This window comes from Candoia aspera, chromosome 7 (genome assembly GCF_035149785.1).
Source record: "Candoia aspera isolate rCanAsp1 chromosome 7, rCanAsp1.hap2, whole genome shotgun sequence".
NCBI classification, from domain to species: domain Eukaryota; kingdom Metazoa; phylum Chordata; class Lepidosauria; order Squamata; family Boidae; genus Candoia; species Candoia aspera.
Genome location: NC_086159.1, coordinates 9025258 through 9050193, shown reverse-complemented (window position 1 = coordinate 9050193; position 24936 = coordinate 9025258). Strand labels below are relative to the sequence as shown.

Genomic DNA, 24936 nt, shown 5'->3' with positions numbered 1-24936 from the left:
AAATTTTCTAATAATTTAACTCAGTCGGGGTGGAAATACATTAAAAGCAATTGTTTTTTTAATTATTATTTCAGTATGCAGAAAACAGCCCTGGCGGATTGCAGCTGTTCTCTTTTTATCATGAAGCCCATTCAAAAACATCAAATGTTGTTCATTGCCCACATGTCAGCCTGCATTTTAACAGACACAGATTTAAGGCAAGGGAGAAGGCAAAAGAGAAATAATACATGCCTAATTGTTTAAAACTGGGGGCGGGGGAAGGTGAACGTGTTCATTCTTGGGTTCCTGGTGGTCTCTGAACCACATCTGATGTTGCTTAGCTTTCTGAGATCAGTGGTGCCACTGAGCTGGCTGTAAAAAGATTGTTCATTGCTTCCAACTCTTTGTGGCTGATGGACATCATTTGGCAAGACATTGTGGAAGGAGAGCCATTTCTATGGTGGCAAAAAATCAGGAGTCTGGTGGCATCTTTTATGAAAAGTCACAACCCCTTCTGATTTTTGGCCATCGTTTTGCAAAGAGTGTCTTGCCAACAGCCACTTCTCGGAATAATCGTTAAGGTCCTGTTTGGGCCATCCCTGGGAGTCTCTAGCTGCCTTGTCTTCTGTTGGACAATTTTTCCATTTCTTCTGATCTTTCCAAGCATCAGGTAGAGATGGGAATTGGTTTTACTGCCTCTCAGGAGATGGATCTTAAAAAGATGCCTTTTTATCCCAGCTGTCTGTGGCACTGACTTCAACTGATAACAGAAATGCCACCACAAGTATTCTTTTAGACTATTTTCCCCCATTCTCTAATGAACAGTAAATCCTCTGCAGTGTCACCGATAAGAGCACAAACTGTTTCAAAACTTAATCTGTCCTTCGAACAAGGCTGTTAGCAGTGATGCTGTGAAATCACTTCTACTGCAAACCCTGTGTGCCCGGTTGCACCTTGCCTTCGCCCATGAGCAATCTGGAATGTGACGAATACAGATGACTTACAAGGCTTTCAGCACTTAGTTCTGGTAACGCATGGATGGTGCTGGCGGGATAATCCAAGGCAGATACGCTACGGGGAAATCAAAGGAGAAGAGAGAGAGAGAGAGAATTGCTTCAGTGGCCAGTCTGAAATTGCCTCTTGGGTTTGCAGGCAGAAGGGAAGACAAATGTGAACGCAGCCTGCACCTGTTTTTGGTGGTGATGTAGGACATGATATTCTGGTTGAAGAACTTCAGTATCAACGGGATGCAGTTGGCAAAGACCAGATGCTGTGAGACATACTCAAACTGGAAGAAAAGAAAGGCCCCAAATGTTGCAGAGGGAAGGAATTTGTCACAGACAGAGGCAGAATTTCCTACTCTTTCTATTAGGAGAGCATCTAAGGAGGATCTTATTGAGGCTCTTCTGTTTATTAACTGCAGTACCTCAAGGCATGTTTAGAGCAAAAACCTATTTGGTCAGCTGGCTCCACTGCAAACTGTACACCTTTTCCACCTTGCAAATCTCATATGGTCTTTCGGACACAACCCGACATGAGAAACACATGCAGCAACAACGTCCATTTTAGCTCCTTCTGGGGACCTCCTGGGAGGGAAAAGGGGGCTATTTTATCATCCCCTTCTCCTGCCCATATCCGTTGATAAAGCATTCATGAGATACAGCCATCCAAGCCAATTATTAACAGTCAGTCTCCACCAGGATCTCTCACTACACCCAGGGATTTCCAGAGTAAAGTCATTTCAGAAAGAAAACGTGCACCTCTTTGCTATTTTTTTTTCTTCCAGATTCTGTCCCCAATCTACTATCCAACTGCATACATACAACACACTTAACCTGGTTACCAGATTAACCCAAATTTTTGACTTCACACAATACACTGAACCATAAAATAACCAAATGGTCTAAGGTTATGTACAGCGCCCCATGCCAGCCCACCCAAAATCTAACTGAGGCTAAGCCTAACCAAATTTAGGATACTGTACAAATACAACCACCAGACAGAATGTGTGAAGAATGCATGTTTTATAGCAATTATGGTATTTTTATTTTAGTGTCTGATTGTGAGCCAACTGCAACGAACTTTCATTTTATTACGCACTTGGTGTATAGTGTATAGTGGAATGACAATAAAGCTGTTCTGTTCTGTTCTGTTCTGTTCTGTTCTAGATCTTTACTGGTTAAATTGTTGTGAGAACATAGCCTGTGTATTTTACCCTGATTTATATATCATTACCAATAATTATTTGGTTAATCATGGTTTACCCAAGAAACCAGAACTGGCTGAATTCACACAACATGGTAATAAGTTGTCTGAATCAGCTCCTTGTCAATATTGTGAAAAAGTTAAACAGGCAAAAATTTCAAGTTACCCATATGGAGGTTTCATGTATAAAAGGAAGATGTCCTTTTTCTGGTTCTCTCAGATGCTATTGTACCATGATATGACCTTTCTGGCATTTCACCATTTTGGAGAATCTTTAATAGGAAGTTGATTCTGAGAATTTGTTTCTCACTGGTGGTCTTTTTCATCTCAATGTAACTTGCATCTTTAAATTTATCACCCCTTTTGCCAGTTTTCCGTTCAAGGAAAGAAGAATGGAAAAAAAATAACCACAGAGTTATACAACCAGACCCCATCCAGATGTGTGGGGACTCCAGTTCCCAGATATCTTTGCCATTTTGGCTGAGAGTCACTATCCCAAGGAATGTGGGCTGGACTAGAAAACGTTTATTTTTGTAAACCACCAAGTGTCTCAGGACTGCAGTGATCTAAAAATTAATACATTATTTTCACTAAGTCTCACAGCTAAAGTCCCCTGATGCCTCTAATCATGTTGGGATGGCTTAAGAAACAAGGATGAGTCCTTCCGTGCCTCCAAATACCCACAAAGCCCACCTGATAAATGTGATTCAGCTTGAAATGCTTCAGGAGCAGCAGCAGCAAGGCAGAGATGCTCTTAACAATGATTTCTTTGTGCCTGTTGACATCAATCCCCAGCTTCATGCTCTGGAGGACAGTGACACTGAATCCAAGAAGAAGATGAAGAGGTGAATCTCACACGTTGACCCCAGAGCCCGTCCCGTCCAGCATCCTGATTTAAGTGGGAGCCAGTCACAAGATCCGATGGCCCAGGCCCTCCACAGCACTTGGCCTTCAGCAGTGGGTCTGCCCTGAGACACTCCCTTGGACCCTGGGAGATCCCACTTAGCGATTTTTAGCTTCCTCCACCAACCATCTAAAAACCATTTCAATCAGCAACTACACTTGCTTCTCATCACACCGAAAGCCACACACTGATCTGCATTGCCTGAAGAACAGCCTGCCCCAATGTGGCCTCCTCCAGATGTAACAGGATTTATGCCAACGTCCAGGATTTATGCCAATGCAGAATGCCCTTCATGGATGTTAGAGAGCTCCCACCACATTGGAGAAGTTATACAGGAAGTCCTCGCTTAATGACCACAATTAAGACTGGAACTTCAGTTGCTAAGTGAAGCAGTCATTACGTGAATCCAACTCAATTTTATGACCTTTTTTGCAGTGGTCATTAAGCAAATCACTGTGGCTGTTAAGCAAACCACATGGTCATTAAGCAAATCATGCGGTTCCCCATTGATTTTGCTTGCTAGAAGCCAGCCGGGAAGGCCAAAAATGGCGATCACGGGATGTTGCAACGGTCATAAATGTGAACTTGTTGCCAAGCGCCCAAATTGCAATCACGTGACTGCGGGGATGCTGCAATGGTTATAAGTGTGAGCACTGGCTGTAAGTTGGTTTTTTCAGTGCTGTCCTAAGTCTGAACCATCACTAAACGAATGGTCATTAAGTGAGGACTACCTGTATAGCTCTCTCAGCTCCTCCTCCACTTACGGCATTTCCTCAGGTAACACATCGGCCAGGATGTTGATGGAGTCAGTCTTGGCTTTTGAGGTTGGGGCCGCCGCCAGCAGGATCTTTAGCAGAGCTATCTGCAGCAAAGAGGGGGATTATAAATCCTAAACTACACTTAAAAAAAAAAGGCAAAGTATTTGCAATCTACCAAAACATTCAAATTAATAGAAGGGTGCTCGGACCAATCATGCCAGTCCGTACACTACCCTCTGTGGGACCAAGATTAATTCAGTAAAATGCAGAAATCCTTTGGAGAAATAAATAAGGAAATGAAAAGCAAATGCACACCCCCAGTGTCTGGGTCCTTTTCTGTAGCATTTTCCATCCCCCGAAGAGTTCTGATCCGATGCTTCCGCTGTATGTGAACGGGCGTCTGTGTGTGTGTGTGTGCAGAGCTGGGTATGCATCTTTCTCTCTGTTTCATGCACATGCACAGATAAAATGCTCACCATGTACTGTGGCAAGTTATACAACATTGCCCGGTAGAGTATTTCACAGGGCGTCTCCTGCACTTGCTCTTCCCCCTGGAATGAGAGAACAGATGCAAACAGCAGGGCAGAAAACAAGAACAGCCAAAGGAAATTACTGGCAAAGCAAACAAGAAGATAACAGGAGTCGCTCTTGAGCTGAGACTGCTCCTCCTTCTTTAGGAATGCCAGCATGTCAAACTGAAATTCTGGGTGTAGGAACTAAGAACTCCAGCATTCACACTGACAGCCCCAAGAGGGGTCTCAGCTTCAAATCTGGTTTTATGCCAGCCCCTCAGTGTGAAGGAAGCTGATCCACAGAAGTTTTGCAATACAGGTAGTCCTTGCTTAACAACCATTCATTTAGTGATGGTTCGGACTTACAACGGTGCTGAAAAAACCAAATTATGACTGGTCCTCAAACTTCTAACCATCACAGCGTTCCCCCATCACGTGATCATGATTTGGGAGCTTGGCAACAGGTTCGCATTTATGACCGTTGCAGCGTCACGTGGGCACATGATCACCATTTTCAACCTTCCCGGCCAACTTCTGACAAGCAAAATCAATGGGCCCGTGGTTCGCTTAACGACCAGATGGTTCACTTAATGCCTGCAGTGATTCGCTTAACAACCACTGCAAAAAAGGTGGTAAAATTGGGTCAGATTCAGTTAATGACCGCTTCGCTTAGCAACCAAAATGTTGGTCTCAGTTATGGTCGTTAAACAAGGACTACCGTAGGAGATTTTACAGTGACCCCTCTGAGAGTTGAGAGCACGTTTCTCAGGTCTGAGACGCCAGTTACGTCAACAACCAACAGTTGCTCAGCTTTGAGGCTGTGAAGTGCAGGGCCAAATGTCTGTCAAAGCAGGAGACGGCAGCACTGGATATATAAGCATGCTGGGTATAAAAAGGATCACCATGTTAACGAAGGACAGTCAACTCTTAGTAGCTTCTTTCTAGACAAAAACAAAATTCTTATTTAGCTGTGCTGCGCTGAGTGCTGAGTTGGAGTTTAAATCTTAGTTAAGTTGTGCAAGTCAAACGTTCCTGAAGACTCTGCCAAAGTCACGCCAGCAGTTTCTCTTTTCCAAGGGGGTTTAGCAAGACGTTGCTCAGAGATTACGCTGCAGTTCTTAGCAACTCAGGAGGCGAAGAGGTGCAGCTGCACGGGACAGCCCGTGAAAACACCTACCAAAGATATGGGACACTTTTCCATTTCTTCCTCATTCCTGATCTGCACTTCGGAGACTGAGACATATTTGTGCTGAGGAGAAGTGAACAAAAGGAATTGCACTAAAAATCAAAATACCTCAGAGAAACCCTAGTTACTCTAAAGTCCTATGACTTTCAACAGCCTGTAAATATAGGAAGTGGAGAGGGATGTTGAGAGCTGTAGTCCACAGCATCTGGGAGGCCACAAATTCTCCATGCCTGACTGAGAAGAACACAAGCACAGCCCTGCTGGATCAGAACATGGCTCATCCTAGTCCATCACTTGGTTTCTCACAGTGGCTCACCAGATCCCTCTGGGATGGTCACAAGGGAGAGATGAAGTCATTCTTCTTTTGCCCTTGTTCCCTTGGGATTCTGGCACAGGCCACCTGACCCAGCAGTAGCATGGAGTCTTCAAGGCTATCAGCCCTGTCCTCAACCACCCAGGTCAGTGGGCATCACCAGGTTAATTCTGCACTGAGTGAAGAAGTATTTTCTTTCATTGGTTCTAAATCTCCTCCTGAGCAGCTTCATTGGGTGACCCCTAGCATCTGGAGAGAGGGAGAAAAACTTATCCTGTCTTTTTTATCCATGCTGTGCTTGGTTTTACACACCTCAATCATGCCCCCACCCCAATAAAGGAACCTCGGGGAAGGTATGAGAGAGCCATTGAAGGGATGGGGGGGGCTTGGAGAAGAGATTGTACTGTCCTGAGATAGAAAGAAACTCAAAATAATCCAGCTTGATTTAGTGCAAGATGGGACAGAGAGAAACATGGGCAGTTCTTTCCAATTTTGTTATTCTACTTTACTGAAGAGCATTTCTGAAATCCCGACCATGTCTGTTTCTTGATCTGGCCTACCTTGAAGGGCTAACACACACACACCATCACCTTTTTGTTACGCTAAAGCCAAATACTCAAATCTTTTCTTGTAGGGAAGGTCTTTGAACCTTTGATAATTTTGGTGTCCCTCTTCTGCACTTTTCTCAGCTCTGTGATATCCTTCTTCAAATGTGGCCAAAATATTCCAGATGCAGACATACCCTAGATTTGTATGATGACTTCACAACATTGTATTTTCAGTCCCTTTCCTAAGGGCACATAGCATAAAACAGTGTTTTTCAACCTTGGCAGCTTTAAGATGTGTGGACTTCAATTCCCAGAATTCCCCAGCCAGCAATTCTGGGAGTTGAAGTCCACACATCTTAAAGCTGCCAAGGTTGAGAAACAATGGCATAGAATGGGCCTTTTTCACAGCTAATGCCCAGTCAAGTTGACATCTTCACCGTGCTAGCCAGAGAAGATATTTTTCCTGGTTAGTTACACACCACTCAGTTTTTTGCATCGCTTTACACCTACCCAAGGAACTTTGTTAGGAACCAAATGGGTTATTCTAGACTAACGGAGGGTACTCCTGTGGTTGTTGGCTCAAGGAGGACATTTTAAGCATTTCAGTATTCTAGGCAAAACCATAGCATGGGTGGTGATAACATTCCCCACGGTTCCTTTGGCCAGAAGGCTGACCTAGGAACAACTATTCAGTGTCCCCAAATGCTTGAGCTTCTTCTCAGCCAGGCTGCCTCAGAGATCCTAGAAGGGCTGTCCACATGAGAAATCCAGACTTTCACAGCTAAAGCCATGTGTTTATTGTAAACTTCTGCATTACCTCTTTTAGAGTCTTCACACTTTCCTGTATCGGGCACGGTAAGCCTGCTAAGGTATCTGTGTCTCTTCAAGGGTGAATAGGAGAGGCAGGGGAGAAGAACAAGAGAAAGAAGGGTTAAGAACCAAATATGCTGTTTCTTCTTCCACTTTTGGAGTGATTGTGCATCTCCATTTTAACAAGGCCACCTTTGCAAGAACTGTTTATTCACAACTCTCTCCTTTCCACTTTTACTGCGCTGTACTTCCAAACACACTATGGAAAATCTACCAAGGAAAGTAAAATTTCAGAAAATTGTATATATAAATATTTCATATGCTTAATATGGGATATTAGTAGTGCAATCTGTGAGCATCCCTGATGGCATGATCTCTCCAGAGCCCAGTGGAGTTTGACAAATGCGCTAGAATCACAGTATCTAGAACTGGGAGAGGCCACTGAGGGCAGCCCCCACATTCAAACACCTTTAATAAATGGCTGCATGGTGCCTCCTTGAACACATCCAGTTAAGAGGAGCCCCACACCTCTCTGGGAAAATGGTATTGCTGTCAAACTCTGTAACTTACTGTTGGTATTATTTGTTTCTGCTTGGGAATAAGGTACAAAAAACCAAGGTAACCATGGTAACAAATAATTTCTTAAGTGTTCGGCAGAGTCAAAAGGTCACCTCATTTGGTCAACAAGGTTTAAGTGTCCAATGACCTTATATGGGAAACTGAAACCTGTCCTCCACTTCCTTGCTTGATTTGCATTTAAATAAGCCAGCTCTCTTCAGCAAAGGATCGTTACCTTGCCGTGGTGCTGGAGCTTGAGCACCTCAATGATGCCATGAGCTAAACCGTGAAGGGCCACCCAAGACGGGAAGGTCATGACAGAGAGGTCAGACTAAATGCGATCCCTGGGGAAGGTAATGGCAACCCACCCCAGTATTCTTGCCATGAAAACTAAATGGATCAGTACAACCAGAGATATGTCGGTATACCATTGGAAGATGAGACCCCCAGGACGGAAGATGGTCAAATGCTACTGGGGAGGAACAGAGGATGAGCTCAACTAGCCCCAGACGTGATGACGCAGCTAGCTCAAAGCCGAAAGGACGGCTAGCGGCCGACGGTGCTGGTGGTGAACGGCGAATCCGATGTTCTAAGGATCAACACACCACTGGAACCTGGAATGTAAGATCTATGAGCCAGGGCAAATTGGATGTGGTTATTGGGGAGATGTCAAGATTAAAGATAGACATTTTGGGTGTCAGTGAACTGAAATGGACTGGAATGGGCCACTTCACATCAAATGACCACCAGATCTACTACTGTGGACAAGAGGACCACAGAAGAAATGGAGTAGCCTTCATAATTAATAGTAAAGTGGCTAAAGCAGTGCTTGGATACAATCCAAAAAACGACAGAATGATCTCAATTCGAATTCAGGGCAAGCCATCTAACATCACAGTGATCCAAATATACGCCCCAACCACAGATGCTGAAGAAGCTGAAGTAGAGCAGTTCTATGAGGATCTGCAGCACCTACTGGACAACACGCCTAAAAGAGATGTTATTTTCATCACGGGAGACTGGAATGCTAAGGTGGGCAGTCAAATGACACCTGGAATTACAGGTAAGCATGGCCTGGGAGAACAAAACGAAGCAGGACATAGGCTGATAGTATTTTGCCAAGACAACTCACTCTGCATAACAAACACTCTTCCAACAACCTAAGAGACGGCTTTATACATGGACTTCACCAGATGGACAACACCGAAATCAGATTGACTACATCCTTTGCAGCCAAAGGTGGCGGACATCTATACAGTCGGTAAAAACAAGACCTGGAGGTGACTGTAGTTCCAATCACAAACTTCTTCTTGCACAATTTAGGATCAGACTAAAGAGATTAGGGAAGACCCACAGATCAGCTAGATATGAGCTCACTAATATTCCTAAGGAATATGCAGCGGAGGTGAAGAATAGATTTAAGGGACTGGAATTAGCGGATAGGGTCCCGGAAGAACTCTGGACAGAAATTCGCAACATTGTTCAGGAGGCGGCAACAAAATATATCCCAAACAAAGAGAAAACCAAGAAGGCAAAATGGCTGTCTGCTGAGACACTAGAAGTAGCCCAAGAAAGAAGGAAAGCAAAAGGCAACAGTGATAGGGGGAGAGATGCCCAATTAAATGCAAAATTCCAGAGGTTAGCCAGAAGAGATAAGGAATTATTTTTAAACAAGCAATGCGTGGAAGTGGAAGAAGACAATAGAATAGGAAGGACAAGAGACCTCTTCCAGAAAATTAGAAACATCAGAGGTAAATTCCAGGCCAAAATGGGTATGATCAAAAACAAAGATGGCAAGGACCTAACAGAAGAAGAAGAGATCAAGACAAGGTGGCAAGAATATACAGAAGACCTGTATAGGAAGGATAACAATATCGGGGATAGCTTTGACGGTGTGGTCAGTGAGCTAGAGCCAGACATCCTGAAGAGTGAGGTTGAATGGGCCTGAAGAAGCATTGCTAATAACAAGGCAGTAGGAGACGATGGCATCCCAGCTGAACTGTTCAAAATCTTGCAAGATGATGCTGTCAAGGTAATGCATGCTATATGCCAGCAAATTTGGAAAACACAAGAATGGCCATCAGACTGGAAAAAATCAACTTATATCCCCATACCAAAAAAGGGAAACACTAAAGAATGTTCAAACTATCGAACAGTGGCACTCATTTCACACGCCAGTAAGGTAATGCTCAAGATCCTGCAAGGTAGACTTCAGCAATTCATGGAGCGAGAATTGCCAGATGTACAAGCTGGGTTTAGAAAAGGCAGAGGAACTCGGGACCAAATTGCCAATATCCGCTGGATAATGGAAAAAGCCAGGGAGTTTCAGAAAAACATCTATTTCTGTTTTATTGACTATTCTAAAGCCTTTGACTGTGTGGACCATAACAAATTGTGGCAAGTTCTTAGCAGTATGGGGATACCAAGTCATCTTGTCTGCCTCCTGAAGAATCTGTATAACGACCAAGTAGCAACAGTAAGAACAAACCACGGAACAACGGACTGGTTTAAGATTGGGAAAGGAGTACGGCAGGGCTGTATACTCTCACCCTACTTATTCAACTTGTACGCAGAACACATCATGCGACATGCTGGGCTTGAGGAATCCAAGGCTGGAGTTAAAATAGCTGGAGGAAACATTAACAATCTCAGATATGCAGATGATACCACTTTGATGGCTGAAAGCGAAGAGGAACTGAGGAGCCTTACGATGAAGGTGAAAGAAGAAAGTGCAAAAGCTGGCTTGCAGCTAAACCTCAAAAAAACCAAGATTATGGCAACCAGCTTGATTGATAACTGGCAAATAGAGGGAGAAAATGTAGAAGCAGTGAAAGACTTTGTATTTCTAGGTGCGAAGATTACTGCAGATGCTGACTGCAGTCAGGAAATCAGAAGACGCTTAATCCTTGGGAGAAGAGCAATGACCAATCTCGATAAAATAGTTAAGAGCAGAGACATCACACTGACAACAAAGGTCTGCATAGTTAAAGCAATGGTGTTCCCCGTAGTAACGTATGGCTGTGAGAGCTGGACCATAAGGAAGGCTGAGAGAAGGAAGATAGATACTTTGGAACTGTGTTGTTGGATGAAAATTCTGAGAGTGCCTTGGACTGCAAGAAGATCAAACCAGTCCATCCTCCAGGAAATCAAGCCAGACTGCTCACTTGAGGGAATGATATTAAAGGCAAAACTGAAATACTTTGGCCACCTAATGAGAAGACAGGACACCCTGGAGAAGATGCTGATGCTAGGGAGAGTGGAGTGCAAAAGGAAGAGGGGCCAACCAAGGGCAAGGTGGATGGATGATATTCTAGAGGCGACGGCCTCGTCCCTGGGGGAGCTGGGGGTGTTGACAAGTGACAGGAAGCTCTGGCGTGGGCTGGTCCATGAAGTCACGAAGAGTCGGAAGCGGCTAAACGAATAAAGAACAACAAACCAGCTCTGCCAGAGCCAGCCCCTTGCTTCTCCTGTTTGCAGCTGCTCTTCAACCCTTCTGCTCAGCACACTTGCATGTGTGTGTGTACTTGTAAATATGCTCTTTTGTTTTTAAAAAGCTTTTGAACCCCATCCAGGGATCTGGATGAGAAACTGTTTATGATCTCTGTTTTCTTTGAATACAACTATTTGCTGAAATGCCTGGTGTCTTCTTTCTGATCTCTCATGCCAAACGTTTTCCAGCACTCTGCACATGCTGCACAAACTCCAACACTTACCCCCCTACTCTGAGATGATAAAAAACACGTCTTGATTTTCTTGAGTGACGTCCTTTCAGTATTCGAAAAACATGATTATATCCTTTGTCTTTTCTACTCAGGCTAGAAATACCCAACACTCTCAGATAAGTCTCTAGTTCCCTGATAGTTCTAAATGTTTTTCCAGTTTCTCTGATCCTTGTTAAAGAGAGCTAAAATTTCACTCAAAGTGGGATCTAACCAATGCTTAATAGCATGGAATGTTTGCTTCCTGTAATCTGGAAACTCAAGATTGGATTAATATATCAAAGTCCAAGGTCATTGTGTTTCAAATGGAACAAATGACTGCAAGTTGTGAATACTGTAAGTGGCAAAAAGAGAGAGAGAGAGAGAGAGAGAGAAAGTAGGTGGGTTTGAGTATCTTTGTAGAATGACTACCAAAAGATGGGGAACTGGATGGAAAGATGTTAAGACAAGCAAATCCTGTGCTGGTAGAAATGTAATGAGGATTGTGTGGACTGTTTTTTGTCAAAAGAAGCAAAAGTGGCTGTGTGTGAAAGCACGCTTCTGCTCACTTTATTATTCAGAAGTGAGTCATGCCCAGAGAGAAGTCCAAATAGGTTGAAAGGAGTGGGAACAGGGTGTTGAAGAAGGGTGTGTGGTAAAACAAGGTGGACCAGGGACAAGAATGAATGGGTGCTGAATGAGTGGCCAATACCCAAGAATCACATTGGGTGCTTTCCTCACATAGAGAGGAGAACAGAGCACTGAACTGCAAAAGATCTGTGGAGACAACAGGAAAGAAGTCCAAGAAAGTTGTGGCTGGATGGAGCTGATGAGGTCTCAGAAGAAGAGCAGTGGGAAGTTTAGAGACAATGTATGAAGCAGAGGATGGAAACGGTAGAATGACAGCAGGTTACGGACAGGAAGAGTGAAGGATGCTGCTGTACACCAGATCTGGCTACGTTTTTCTTTGCTTTTTCTTCTGTCCTACCTTTAATTTCTTTGGCTCGCTATTCATAACTCCTTTTCTGCAGTTTGCAGAAAGTTGCTTACAAAGGGAACAGCGGGATGGAGATGTATGTAGAACGGCCACAACTGGAGGGTATTAATTCCCAGAAGGCTATTTTATACCTATATAGATCCAGGCACGAACCCTCACACATACAGTAGCATCCTGCTGTGAAAATGGCATCGCCCTGGACCCCCAGTGTTTGCAGCACCTGTTCAAAGGTATGATGACGAGCCACAGACTCTTCCGTTCAGCCAGCAATGCATGCAACATCTGACATAGAAATTAAAGTTTTTTACTTAGGAGGTAAAAATTAGCCCCAAAGAGCTACAGTCTCCTCTCTGATGCACCATACTCACTGCCCAAGTGTGAATCCAATGAATTTGTTCCTGCTCGCCTCCAGGAAATGCTCTATGTCCTTCTGTCTGGAAGATACAAGGTTATTGTGTCATGGAGAATGAGGGAGAGAAAATAAATAGGATAAAAAACATATACAAACATTTAGAGAAACCTTTTGAGCATCAAGGCCATTCAAGATTAGCCATTTCATCTTCATACTCCTACGCAGCTGCAAGTAAGTGTTTAACAGAGGACTTCCACATTCTCTTGGATTTCAACAACTTGGCTATTAGTTTTATTTAATCTTGTTGCAAAATTCTGTTGTGTCTGATATTTTGACCATAACTGCCAGTCTCACACCATTATTTTCAATTGATTTTTTTCACCACGGAGTCCTAGCCTGGAGTTAACCATGAGGTCAGTGGTTACAGCAGCTCACACACCCATGCAAACTCACACACTCCCTTCTGGTTCACAGCTTGGTGGTGAGTACAACTGCAAGGCTGTTTCAAAGCTATCCTCGGTCATGTCAACATCCCATATCAGAATTTCTTATCACATCTCTTTTTGCCGATGGAAAAACAATCTCTCCCCAAAGCTTTTCCTTGCAAACAACGAGGCTTGGAAGACTTTATGGATCAAAAACTCAGCTAGGCTAAATTAACAAACTAGGATCAGAGAGCCATCTTAAAACTCACAATCCAGAAGTAGCATCAAAACTCTGCTGTTCCCTCCCCCTGGATGGAGACCTGGAGATTTATCTGGCTCCTACATTACCTGTTATCCTTTCAGGAGAACATTAAGACTACTTAATTTTAGTGAGCCTTTGACCTGACCCAGCAGCCTTTTTCAAACACAGGAAGATTTATTTGATATTTGCCTTTCTTTCATGCATATGTGTGTGCCTACCCCATTCATAGTTTTTAAACTTTATGAGTGGCTTTGAAGGCCTACTATAAATTGAAAAAGGGAGTATGAATGCATATAAGATAAGCTTATTACGTCCTTAGTTCCATTTAGAGGTTGTTGCTATGAGGTCTTCAAAAGAACTCAGTACCATGTTACAAAAGACTCAAAAACGGCCTTTGCAAACCTCATGTCTTCTAGATAGCTCAATAACAATTCATACCAGGTGGGAGTGCCATTCATCATTTCCAAGGAGCGCCAGAGAGGGCTGGACAGCTCCTGGCTGGTGGGGGCTGTTCAAACCTTTATCTAGATCTACTGGCAAGACCAAGGTAGTGAAAAAGGAGATTTCAGAACACTGTAAAATGTTAAGTGGCACCTGCAGAATTTCTTACTATAAGAAACCCAATATTTTCCATGCTTTGATGTTCTTCTACTTAATCTGGATTGATATAAGTGCTCCACCATCTCATTCTCCTGGATATGACCAGGTCCAAGGAGGGCTCTTCAGTGCTAGAAGAAGGCATAGGGGACAAAATACCTGACTTTGGGGGCCCACGGAAGGCCCTTTGGGAAGGAGACCCTCTCAACAGGTGGGCATGGAACAGAGACGGCCTGGATGACTGTGCCCCTTTCCAAGAGGTCCAGCTCCCCTTCAATCCCACCGTCAAGGTCGTCGGCCTCCTCCTCATCCACCACAGCCTCATCGTTCTTGAAGGGGTCCTTCTCATTGTAAATATCTAGGCTGTCTTGCTTCATCAGAGGCTGCACAAAAGAAGGCAAGAGAGGAATAAAAATGGCAGGGACGCTGCCTTCCTGTAGGAAGTCTTCTGCCCTGGGACTCCTCACATTGTTCACCGGAAGGACCAACCACCACTGCTTTTTGGGAAGAAGATAATGTGCCAACGGGACTGGGACGGTGAGGGACAGAGCTCAGTCGGCATTTAACCCCTGAAGGGTGCTCCTTCTCTCCCCCCCCCCCCATCTTGCACCTTGTGTGTGTGGAAGGAATTGGGGAGGCAAGGCTAGCTTGAAAGGATAACATTCTCAGTTCCTGGGAGAGGAGGTCCTTGGGGAGGTGCCTCTACTTTAGATCGAAGTTCCCCCTCCTCCTCCCCTTTCCTTGCAATCTTTGCAATCACTAAATCCCTCACCTCCCCCAGCCATATAGTCCACCTCTCAAATTTACGTGACTTCACGGATGGGCACGTTGGGAGTCCTCGTCCCACGTCTGGAGGGCAGGGAGTTTGGGAAGTTGGCTTAATAACCACGGAAGGGACGATGAGCGGAAGGACACGGGGGGGAGCCTTTCTTGCATTTGTCCCAGGTAAGGCAGAATCCTCCCTTCTGATGACTCCTACCCTCCTACTCCGATGCGCCCGTTTCTGCTGCTGCTGCTGCTGCTGCTGCTGCTGCTGCTGCTCAACGAACTCGGTGGTGAGGGCCGGAGGAGAAGCCGCCCGCATGTTCCGCATGACCTGGATGCTGTCTTCTGGCAAGGGGGGCAGGCCCAGCGCCTGGCGCTTCTTCACCTTCATTGCTTGGAGGGTCTCAAAGCCGCCCAGAGTGAACTGCAGGGGGAGGGGGTCAAGAGACAAGCTAGTGGAGGCCTCGGTGCTCGCTGGGCTTGGCGGTTTGCTTGCAGACATTTGGCTACCCAACTGGGTAACGTCACTGGTGCGAGTGAGGGTGGGGTTTGCTCCCGGTTTATGTACAGGGGTTGCCCTGCCAGTGCTGGTGGGGGCGCTGTTCTCTACTTGGGAGTTCCTTGGTTAGGCTGTTGCTTACTGCTTGATTGGCTGTTATTAATCCTGGTGCTAATCCCTACATATCTGGCTGTTGCTTGCTGGCAAAGAGGTGTTCTGGTCTTTTTATTCCCTTCTTAGCTTGATTAACACCAAACAAACAACTCATCTCCTCTCTAGCACCACCTCCATGTCTTAGCCCAAAGCCTGCCTTTTTTTATGCTGTTTGTTTAATGTACAGGGAGTCCTTACTTAACGAGCACAATTGGGACCAGAATTTCAGTTGCTAAGCGAAGCGGTCATTAAGCAAATCTGACCAGATTTTACAACCTTTTTTGTGCTGGCCGTTAAGCGAATCACCACTGGCATTAAGCAAACCGCATGGTCGTTAAGCAAATCACATGGTCCCCCACTGATTTTGTTTGCCAGAAGCTGGCCAGGAAGGTAGAAAATGGCAATTACATGACCACAAGATGCTGTGACAGTCATAAATGCGAACCGGTTGCCAAGCACCCAAATCACGATCACGTGACTGCGGGGATGCTGTGACAGTCGTAAGTGTGAGTTCCGATCATAAGTCAGTTTTTTCAGCAGAGGTGTAAGTCTGAACCCTCACTAAACGAATGGTTGTTAAGTGAGGACTACCTGTAGTTCATAAAGGCGCTACATACCCTTTTGGTACAGCTCTGAGCACATGCATCAACAGCAATAGTTGAAGAGCTCACAGACCACAGCCAGAGGCACCCCTCCTACAGATGCCCCCTATTAAGCCCCCACCATGCGAGGGGAGAAACTCACTCACCACAAGGACTTTCCAGAGCAAAAGTAGGACCTTCTTCATGGGGAAGTGGGGAGAATGCTCACTGCAGAATTTGGTCACCATAGTGAACAGCAAGAGCCCAAGTGGTTCTTCACTGTGGATTGGATGACCTGCAAGGAGAATTTTCAAAAGTCAGGCGAGGGAGGGGGGTGAGAGAACTTGAGCCGGGGGGGGCGCTCAGCAGTCTGGCTAAACCCAGCTCGGTCTCTGACTAAGAGGAGCAGCAGCCCAGAGGCTCCAAAAACGTAACCCGAGCAGAACTTGGGGGGCCCATCAAACCAGAGCGATTTTATCCCCGAGTATTCCACATGGCATGGGAGTTTGCAAATGGTAGGAACAAGAGCTAAATGCTAAAAGAAAAAGAACAAAAAACCCCAAAGTTTTCCAGTCCTTGTCATTACAGCATGGGCAAATATCTGAAACAACAGCTGTCTCCCAGCATGACAGACAGACAGTTTGAAGGCTACAGTTTGAAGGGGGGGAGAGTCTGCATCCAAAGGGCAGCTGTCCCAACTCCTTGGACCCGTGGGCATTTGGGGCATTTTGAAAATGTGGCACAAGGACCCTCACAAAGCAGAGGACACCCTGTTCTCCCAGTGGCCGTTACAGCAGCCGTGCCCCATCCCCAGACCCCACAAGGTTTGCGTTCCCCGCCTGACTCCGAGCCACCCGATACGCACCCCACCCTCCCCGTCTACCTTCACGTTGTTCCTCAACAGGTAGCCTCGTTTCCAAGCCAAGCACCCATTTGCAGCTGCCATAAAAATGTCTAAACAGAAACAGGCAGCCAGTGCCCAGGCTTACTTCTGGAGGATGCCAACGGGCTCGTCTGAAAATACACAACGCTGGGCCAGGCCAGCTTTCTTTTCCTGGTAATGCCAAGAAGTGGCACATCGAATCTGAAGCAGGACAAGGAGGAGCACGTTGGCCAAGGTCGACAGGCACCACCTTGGGCACTCTCAAAGCCCCTCGAGAGGCACAAGGATGAGTGTGTGTGTGTGTGTTCATAACTTACTAAGCTCCGCCCTGAACATCTCTCGGGACGCTGCCCACTTCGGTGAGTCGGTCTCCATTTCCACCCGGACGTTTTCCACCATCAGGTACATGACACTCAATATCACCCTGGAAGTAAAATCAAAACTAGCTATTTTGACTTGGTGGGACCTAGTGAGGAATTCAAGTTTCAGCCAAGAGTTTTGCTTGGAGGGGTTCAAACGATGCCAGTCCATGGGGCCGCTTCACATTAACCCCGATTCTACCTTCCTCATGGCTATTCAGGACTGAATACAAAACGAGTGAGAATTCTTATCCAAAGATTGCAGATCACACCCGTTTTGGCCCTACGCCTCTGGCGCTACACCCTTTCCTTCTTAGTTACAACTTGGGTCACTTGCTTGAGCCATCTCATTTTCTCTTTGGGTAGTATGCCTTTTTCTTGTCCAAGGGGGTGGAACTGGTTGGTGAAAAGGATAGCTGTGCAGGTAGGAAGTGTTTTTATGTTGTCGTTTTATTGATTTTATTGTGAGACTCCTAGGATTGCTGTATAGGATAGGCAGCCACATAAGTCTTATAAATTATATATTTTATATATTTTTTTATATATATATAAATTATAAATGGCCAAGGATCGGTCAGTTTCAGATAATTTCCAGCTCTGATCTTACTCTTGTGCCAAGAAAAGTAGGGTGCTTAAGGCAACTACTGGCTCTCTGGCAACCTTTGGGGAAGATCTTGGTCTTTAAAGGGAAAAATCAAGGAATAAGTCGCTCAGAATAACTCACCTGAGTTCGGTGCTATCAGCTAGAGAGATAGCCGGCTTCCTCAGGGCACTGCTGCGTGCCTCGCTGTTGCTAAAGTAAAAGATGGGAAAAGACAGTCAGATGATGTTAGCCTCTTCATTTCCAAGAATCAGCTGGAAAAAAGTCACTGGCCATGAACTGGCTGAGGGCAGATCTGTAAGAGCAGGACGTGGGGAGGGAATCCATTTCAGATTAGGCTTCAGCCTTAGCTGTCTTTTTCCGCCCTGCCCTCGGGCCCCATAGCCTTCAAGAGATCCAGCCTTGTGGAGCAGAATGCATAGACCTCTTCTAAGGTTCTTCTCCAAGTCCCACTGAAGGGAGATGCATGGTCTTCCTTGCATCTCCAACATGTCTCCAAATGTTTGCTAATTTTATCTCTAATAGCAGCTTCCACTATCTTCCCCTGAACAGACATTAAGCTGACAGGCCTATAATTTCCTGGATCTCCCTGTGAGCCCTTCTTAAAAATTGGAGTTACGCTGGCCACCTTCCAATCCTCAACTACAGAGACCGAATGTAGGGAAAGGTTAGAAGGTCCACAATCTCAGCTCCTTGGGTGGATGTCATTAAGGCCTGGTGATTTATAGTTTTACGCTCCATTTCTATTTTATCTTAAGTTTTATACCGTTTTACTGTACTGTAGTCATTTCTCCCCTTTCTCCGGTTTTTAAGTCTTAATGTTTTAGGTTTTACATGGCTGTTATATTGTCTTCGCTGTATTTGGCCATTGTTTCTGGGGCTTGCGGGGGGGGGGGGCGATGGCCACTGAACATGATTAAATAATTAGGTCTGTTTGTGCCATGGCAAGCAGAACAAGTGAACGAAGGAATAGCTGGAAAGTTAAGGTGCATACTTCAGAGAAAGAAACACTGCACTGCTTTCAGATTTTAAAGTGCTGAACGAATATTTTGTTCATGTTTATGAGCTCTTTCTATTTAAGGGCACGCACTAATTGTGCAGTTGTATTACTCAGCAGTCTGTTGAACAGACAAGACAACAGGCACTGAAGTTCCCTTATGTGCCACAGATCAGTGTCTAGAGCAGTGTTTCTCAACCTCGGCAACTTTAAGACATGTGGATTTCAACTCCCAGAATTCCCCAGCCAGCATGGCTGGCTGGGGAATTCTGGGAGTTGAAGTCCACATGTCTTAAAGTTGCCGAGGTTGAGAAACACTGGTTTAGAGACTAGAGCAATCCTCTAGCACCAATTGCTGTCATTCTATTTACCTGATCCTCTCCCTGAATAAATCATATCACACAAATGATGGTGGCAATACGTTCCTCAGGTCAATGTACACGTTTTTATGACACACAAGGGTGTTTTTTTTTTAAGTTTGTCGCTTGCAGGATTAAACTCAGGAGCAGGGAGAGCTGAATACGGGTGGCTTTCAAGGCCGTAATTGCCAAAACATCACCTACGCCATTTCCATGTTGAGCAGTTCCAGAAACGCTGTGAAGGTCCCCATTTGGTACAACAAGAAGCTGTTGTGCCGAGCCCAGTAGAGCGCATCGGCTTCCATGTCACATTCTCCAAAGACACCTGAAAACACAGATCATATGAGGAGGGGAGAAAAAAGAGGAAGTGCAAGGGGAACAATGTTCAGTATAGTTTATGGGTGGGATGGTGGACAATGCAGAGGAAGGCAAAAAGGAAGATGTTCCTCTCTCTCTCTCTCTCTCTCTCTCTCTCTCTCTCATTCTCTCTTTCTCTCAACTCTGCTAGGGAATCCTCTCCTACAGAGAGCAGAGAGAGTGAGCAACATTGATTCAGAGCCAAACAAGAAGAGCCAAGAACCCTCTTCTCATTGCTCTGCTCTCAGGAAGGACCACTTGCAGCAGGTTCCCTCCAGACGTTGCTGAGCAACAGCAGGCCAGAGACTGAGAAACCTCCAGCCGTCAGGATGCTGTACACTACAGTTCCTACCAGCCACAGCCAGAGAAGCCAATGGTGAGGGATCCTGGGAGTTGGAACTGCATGCCAACCCAGTAGGCTTATGTCTACTGGGTTATGGTTGCTCAGATGTTCAGTTGCTCCCAATGCTTTGTGACTCGATGGACATCATTTTACCAGGAGCGTCAAGAGCTCTTTCTCCAAGTTCTTCTTTCATCGGGGAGAGTCTCCCCACCTTCTCTTTTGTCGCTTCCTTTTCAATTGCCTTCCATTTCTCCAGGCATCAAGGTCTTCTCCAAAGATGCCTGCCTTCATACACTGCATGCAACCTATCTAAGCTTCAGCTAGAAGTGCTTCCAGTGGTCAAACAGACTAAAGAAAGTATACAAGGTGAGGAACGCTTCATTCTAGATCTCCTAATTCCCCTTGGTTTCTTGGCCAACCATGAGAAGGATTAGGTGTACATGGTGACTCTGTGGTGCGTGTGGGTCTGCGTGTTGAGTATATTCTAATAAAGTACTTAGAAAACAATCCATCATGCTCCTGGTGCTTAGGTGTAGCCTTCGCATGCCATGTTCTGACTTGACATACAAGACCCTTAAAAGTTTTGTAACCTCCGTAATTTCATAGGTTGTTTAATCTGTTTTGAATGTTAACCATTCCATGCTCAGAAACATCTTTCTCTTTTTCCACTTTAACAAGACATTAGATGGATGGATAACCTCATGGATGGATGGATGACCTCATACACATAGGATAAAGATTTCTAGTAACTTTGGTGTGTGTACACTAACTGTGTACAGTAACTTCACACTGGGGGGAAAAAGGGGCATATTTTATACCCATCACATGCCCCTCAAGGAACACTTTTGGCCTTCGACATTTGCTGCTACCTTGCGCCAAGTAGAGAATGGCGCGAGCCACTTTCAGCCTTCGGTCCCGGCTGACCACCTCCAACCCGTCCAGTAACTGCATCACGTAGGTCTTCTGCTGAGTCAGGTCCAGCTCCGACCACCGCTTGCTCTTTGCTGCAGAAAAGGAACAAGCAGTTGACTTTATTGGTTTAAAGAATTTGCAGAGCCCCTGACTCGATCAACGCAACTCAATAGCATCTCCCAAGATCCATGTGGCTCCCACAGATGATGATGTTCCAAAAGGCACCAAAATTCTGGCCGTTCTTCCAGGTCCTGGTGCAGGGTGTGGGTGGGGGAGCCCCTGGAAGACCTTTGTCTTGCAAAATGTTGTTCTATGTTGCATGCTTTTTTCTGGATGCATATCATGTTTCTTTCTTTCCTTGTTTTGTCTTTTTAATTACATGAAACACCCAGAGTCAGTTGGCGGGGGGGGGGGGCATTTTTTAAATATCCATAGATCAACAATAGCCATAGAAGTAAAAAGAAGCCAGCAGAAAAAGAGTGAGGGTGCAAGAACACCATCGTATGGAAGGACTCAGAGAGACAGCTCAGGAAATATATTTAACTGCATTACTGAATTAACCCATTTTCTGATTTCATACAAAAAACCTGTTTAGCTTCTAGGTTTCTGCTATAGAAACCTGCCATCCCTTCCTTTCTCTCTTGCATTTCTCCCTTACCCTAGTCCCCAATCAGGGGTGTTAGCAGGATATGGTCTTTGCCGCATACACAAATTCTACACTTCAAAGAATCCCGCAGAAGTTTCCCCAAATTTTAATTCAACAACATCCTTTTTCGAGCATTCAGCCAAATGGGGTACCTTGAATTTGGAAATCCTCCTCAAAACACTTCTTGTTGAGGGTGAACTCAGCTCCCTCGGTGTAGCTGTACAGTTCTGTCCAAGAAAGTTTTTTCAAAAAGGAAGAATCAATAGCTGCCCTCTGATTATACCACCCTGGCATTTATGCCAGCCCACAGCTGCCCTCCCAGCAAAGGTCTAACACAAGGCAGCAGCAAAGCCCAGGAACAGGATTTGAATCCCTGCTTATTCCCAAACCACCCTGGGGTTTCTTTCTCTTAAACTAACATCTCTCAGAGGCACTAAAACATAGACTGAAGTTTTGAGCTTCTGGGGGAGAGAAATTGGTCTTCGTTTTGTAGGTAAGTCTCCTCGCCAAATGGTCATTTTGCTCCTAAAAAGCCAGCCATGTTTGGTAGGCAGCTCACTTTATAAACTCTGTTTACTGTAGCTTCTCCTGATGCAACACCGCCCCCCGCCCCCCCCCACACACACACCAGATTGGAAACGAGACCCAAGTTTTGCCCAGGTCTGGGCACGGGTGGAAAACTGGGTTCTAAAACTGACAGACCTTGCAGAAACGGCAAGGCTGGTCAGGAAAAAAAACAATAAAGACCTTTTTGAAAGACTGGAAACCTTATATGGACTTTTTGTTGAAAGAAGAAAAGGCTGAATTGATGATTTATGGGATCGGGGACTAAGTGTTACAGGAAAGGGAATTACAAAGTAAGAGAAATAAAATAAAAAATAGGGAGAGGAAAAATAAGATGGTAACTACTCAGTAGAAAGAAGAGCAGAAGTTATAATTCTCTGCTTCTGTTTTCCTCCCTTCCCTTCCCTTCCTTTCTTGTTCTTTGATTCTTTATATTTTTTATTGTATTTAAAACATTTAATAAAAATATTTTTAAAAAGGAAACTGTACCTGAGTTTTTTGTTGGCTTGTCTTTTGAACAGCTAATCCTAATTAAGAATCACTGCTTAGGATGGATCCAGCCGAGAGGGACTGGCATCCTGCTCCACCCTTATAAGGTGGATTCATTCATGGCAGTCTTCTCCAGCACAGGGGGAACTAAAATTTCTGAAAATCATCTAGACTGGAGACTATGAGCCTGGTTACTGTTACAGCCACTTCTGATATATATTTCACTTATCAGTTGCCTACCCCCTGCATGCACACACACTCAGGCAATGAACAAAATGCTTCTTGGGTTAGCTAAATGGACATATTTGGGGGAGGGCAGAAAAGAGGAACAAATGGGAAGGGATGGAAAAAGGTACCAGTTTTTTTACATTTCCTTCCTTCTCTCCCCTCCCTCCCTCCTTCTCTTCCCCTTCTTTCCTTCCTTCCTTCCTTCCTTCCTTCCGTGAGAAGAATTCAAGACACCCCCCCCCCTTTTTTCTGCTATATTGTCTTCCTCAAACACTGTTTCCTGCCATTGGTCTCCTCCTCCAGCCAGGCAAAAGGCTAGAAGTTACACAATAGAAGGGGTTCATACAGAGGATGCAGGAGATTAAAAATGTGTCAGGATGCCTGTTTAGACAAAAGATTCCCTTGAGATTTAATCAGAGACCTTGTAAAACAAAAGGGCGCTCTTTCACACAACTTCAGCCCTTCAGGTGAACGTTCTTCCCCATCCAACCAGGTCTCCATAATCCAATCACAAAAGATCCCTTCCAAGGTGAACATTCCAGGCCAGTAGACAAAGCCGCAGCCCCGCAGGCTATCGGAACAGGGGACACAAACCGCAGGGAGCCTGACCACAGAGCGGCCCCTCTCGGAACTCCGGTAAACCGCACTTTCCTAGCATTCCTAGAGGGCGCCCCCTGACAAGAAACCTGCCAAGCACGCCTTCTCAGGAGTTCCTGGAGGGTGGGGACACTTTTGTGTAACAATAGCTGAGCTCCCCTTTATTTATTTATTTAATTTTTATCCTGCCTTTATTATTTTTATAAATAACTCAAGGCGGTGACGATACCTACTACTCCTTCCTCCTCCTATTTTCCCCACAACAACCCTGTGAGGTTGGTTGGGCTGAGAGAGAGGGACTGGTGGGGAGAATACAAGTGTGGCCACCTCCAACTAGCAAACTCTGGACATGCTCTTAGAAAATAAAATTATCTCTGTTCAAGCAGTCACCTAAGAACTTTCATTCCTGGCTCGGAATAGACCTGTAATATTTCCTTCCTTCCTTCCCTCCCTCCCTCCCTCCCTCCCTTCCTTCTTTCCTTCCTTCCTTCCTTCCTCCATCCCTCCCTTCCTTCCTCCCTTCCTTCCTTCCTCCATCCCTCCCTCCCTCCCTCCCTTCCTTCCTCCATCCCTCCCTTCCTTCCTTCCTCCCTTCCTTCCTTCCTTCCTCCATCCCTCCCTTCCTCCCTCCCTTCCTTCCTTCCTCCATTCTACCTCCCTCCTCACCTTCCCCTTCTTTCCTTCCATTCCTTCATCCCTCCTTTTCCTTTTCCTCCCTTTTTCCCCTTCCTCCCTCCCCCCCATACATGTGAGCTGCATTCACTACCACACCTATGGGATGCCCCTCATCCATGTGAACGGCTTAAAGTGCCCTTGTGAGAAGACATTCACAGCAGGCAGAATTGACCCTGAGTGGCGACAGGGGGAGGACTCAGACAGGGCCCAGGGGCCCAGTAAACCAGATTGTGTGTATTCACCAAGTGTATCTCGTGTATCTCAAAGACAGCATGGCTAGCATGCTGGCCTAGTAGCCAAACGCACAGAAGGGCCCATTTTCCGCTGCTGGGATGTGTGGGGGGCAGTCAAAACCCCTGGCCCTTCAGCCAGGTTTTCCAGCAACGCACAGGGGACCCTCATGACAAGAACATTAAACATCTTCCCTCTTCAGCACATCCTCCATCCTTGGTTGAAAGGTGCTTTCTTGATGCAGCGAAGCAGAGGTACATTCCCCACTGATGCTGCGGCCATCAGACACCGCCCCGCCCCCGAGTTTTAAAAGCAGAGGGAGCAGAGCCAGAAAGAAAAGACACAAAATTCTGCCACAGAATTTGTGTTACCTTCGAGACATTTTAATGTTTGAGAACAGCCTAAACCAGTGCTCTTCAATCTTGATAATGTTAAGATGTGTGGACTTCAACTTGTCGAAGTCCACGCATCTTAACGTTGCCAAGACTGAAAAACACTGGCCTCAATTGGTGATTGTGATGATGCATCAAATGATTTATTTATTTAGAGCAGTCCTAGGCTCCTTCTCCAGGCTGTTGACCAACAAAAATAGA

At 45.4% G+C, this 24936-nt stretch overlaps 1 protein-coding gene across 1 annotated transcript in view; it reads right to left on the bottom strand.

Annotated features, from left to right (window-relative positions):
* The window catches only part of STRIP2 (striatin interacting protein 2), a 37713-nt gene that overhangs the window by 2645 nt on the left and 10132 nt on the right, over positions 1-24936 (bottom strand). Inside the window, exons 5-20 of the mRNA XM_063308811.1 lie at positions 21712-21786; positions 20871-21005; positions 19506-19626; positions 18069-18137; positions 17303-17409; positions 16270-16397; positions 15084-15293; positions 14264-14487; positions 12837-12902; positions 7223-7286; positions 5536-5607; positions 4323-4397; positions 3853-3950; positions 2878-3004; positions 1167-1267; positions 984-1050 (exon numbers count right to left, since the gene is read on the bottom strand). Coding sequence (XP_063164881.1) covers positions 984-1050; positions 1167-1267; positions 2878-3004; positions 3853-3950; positions 4323-4397; positions 5536-5607; positions 7223-7286; positions 12837-12902; positions 14264-14487; positions 15084-15293; positions 16270-16397; positions 17303-17409; positions 18069-18137; positions 19506-19626; positions 20871-21005; positions 21712-21786 — 1739 coding nt within the window. The remainder of the gene's footprint in view (positions 1-983; positions 1051-1166; positions 1268-2877; positions 3005-3852; positions 3951-4322; positions 4398-5535; positions 5608-7222; positions 7287-12836; positions 12903-14263; positions 14488-15083; positions 15294-16269; positions 16398-17302; positions 17410-18068; positions 18138-19505; positions 19627-20870; positions 21006-21711; positions 21787-24936) is intronic.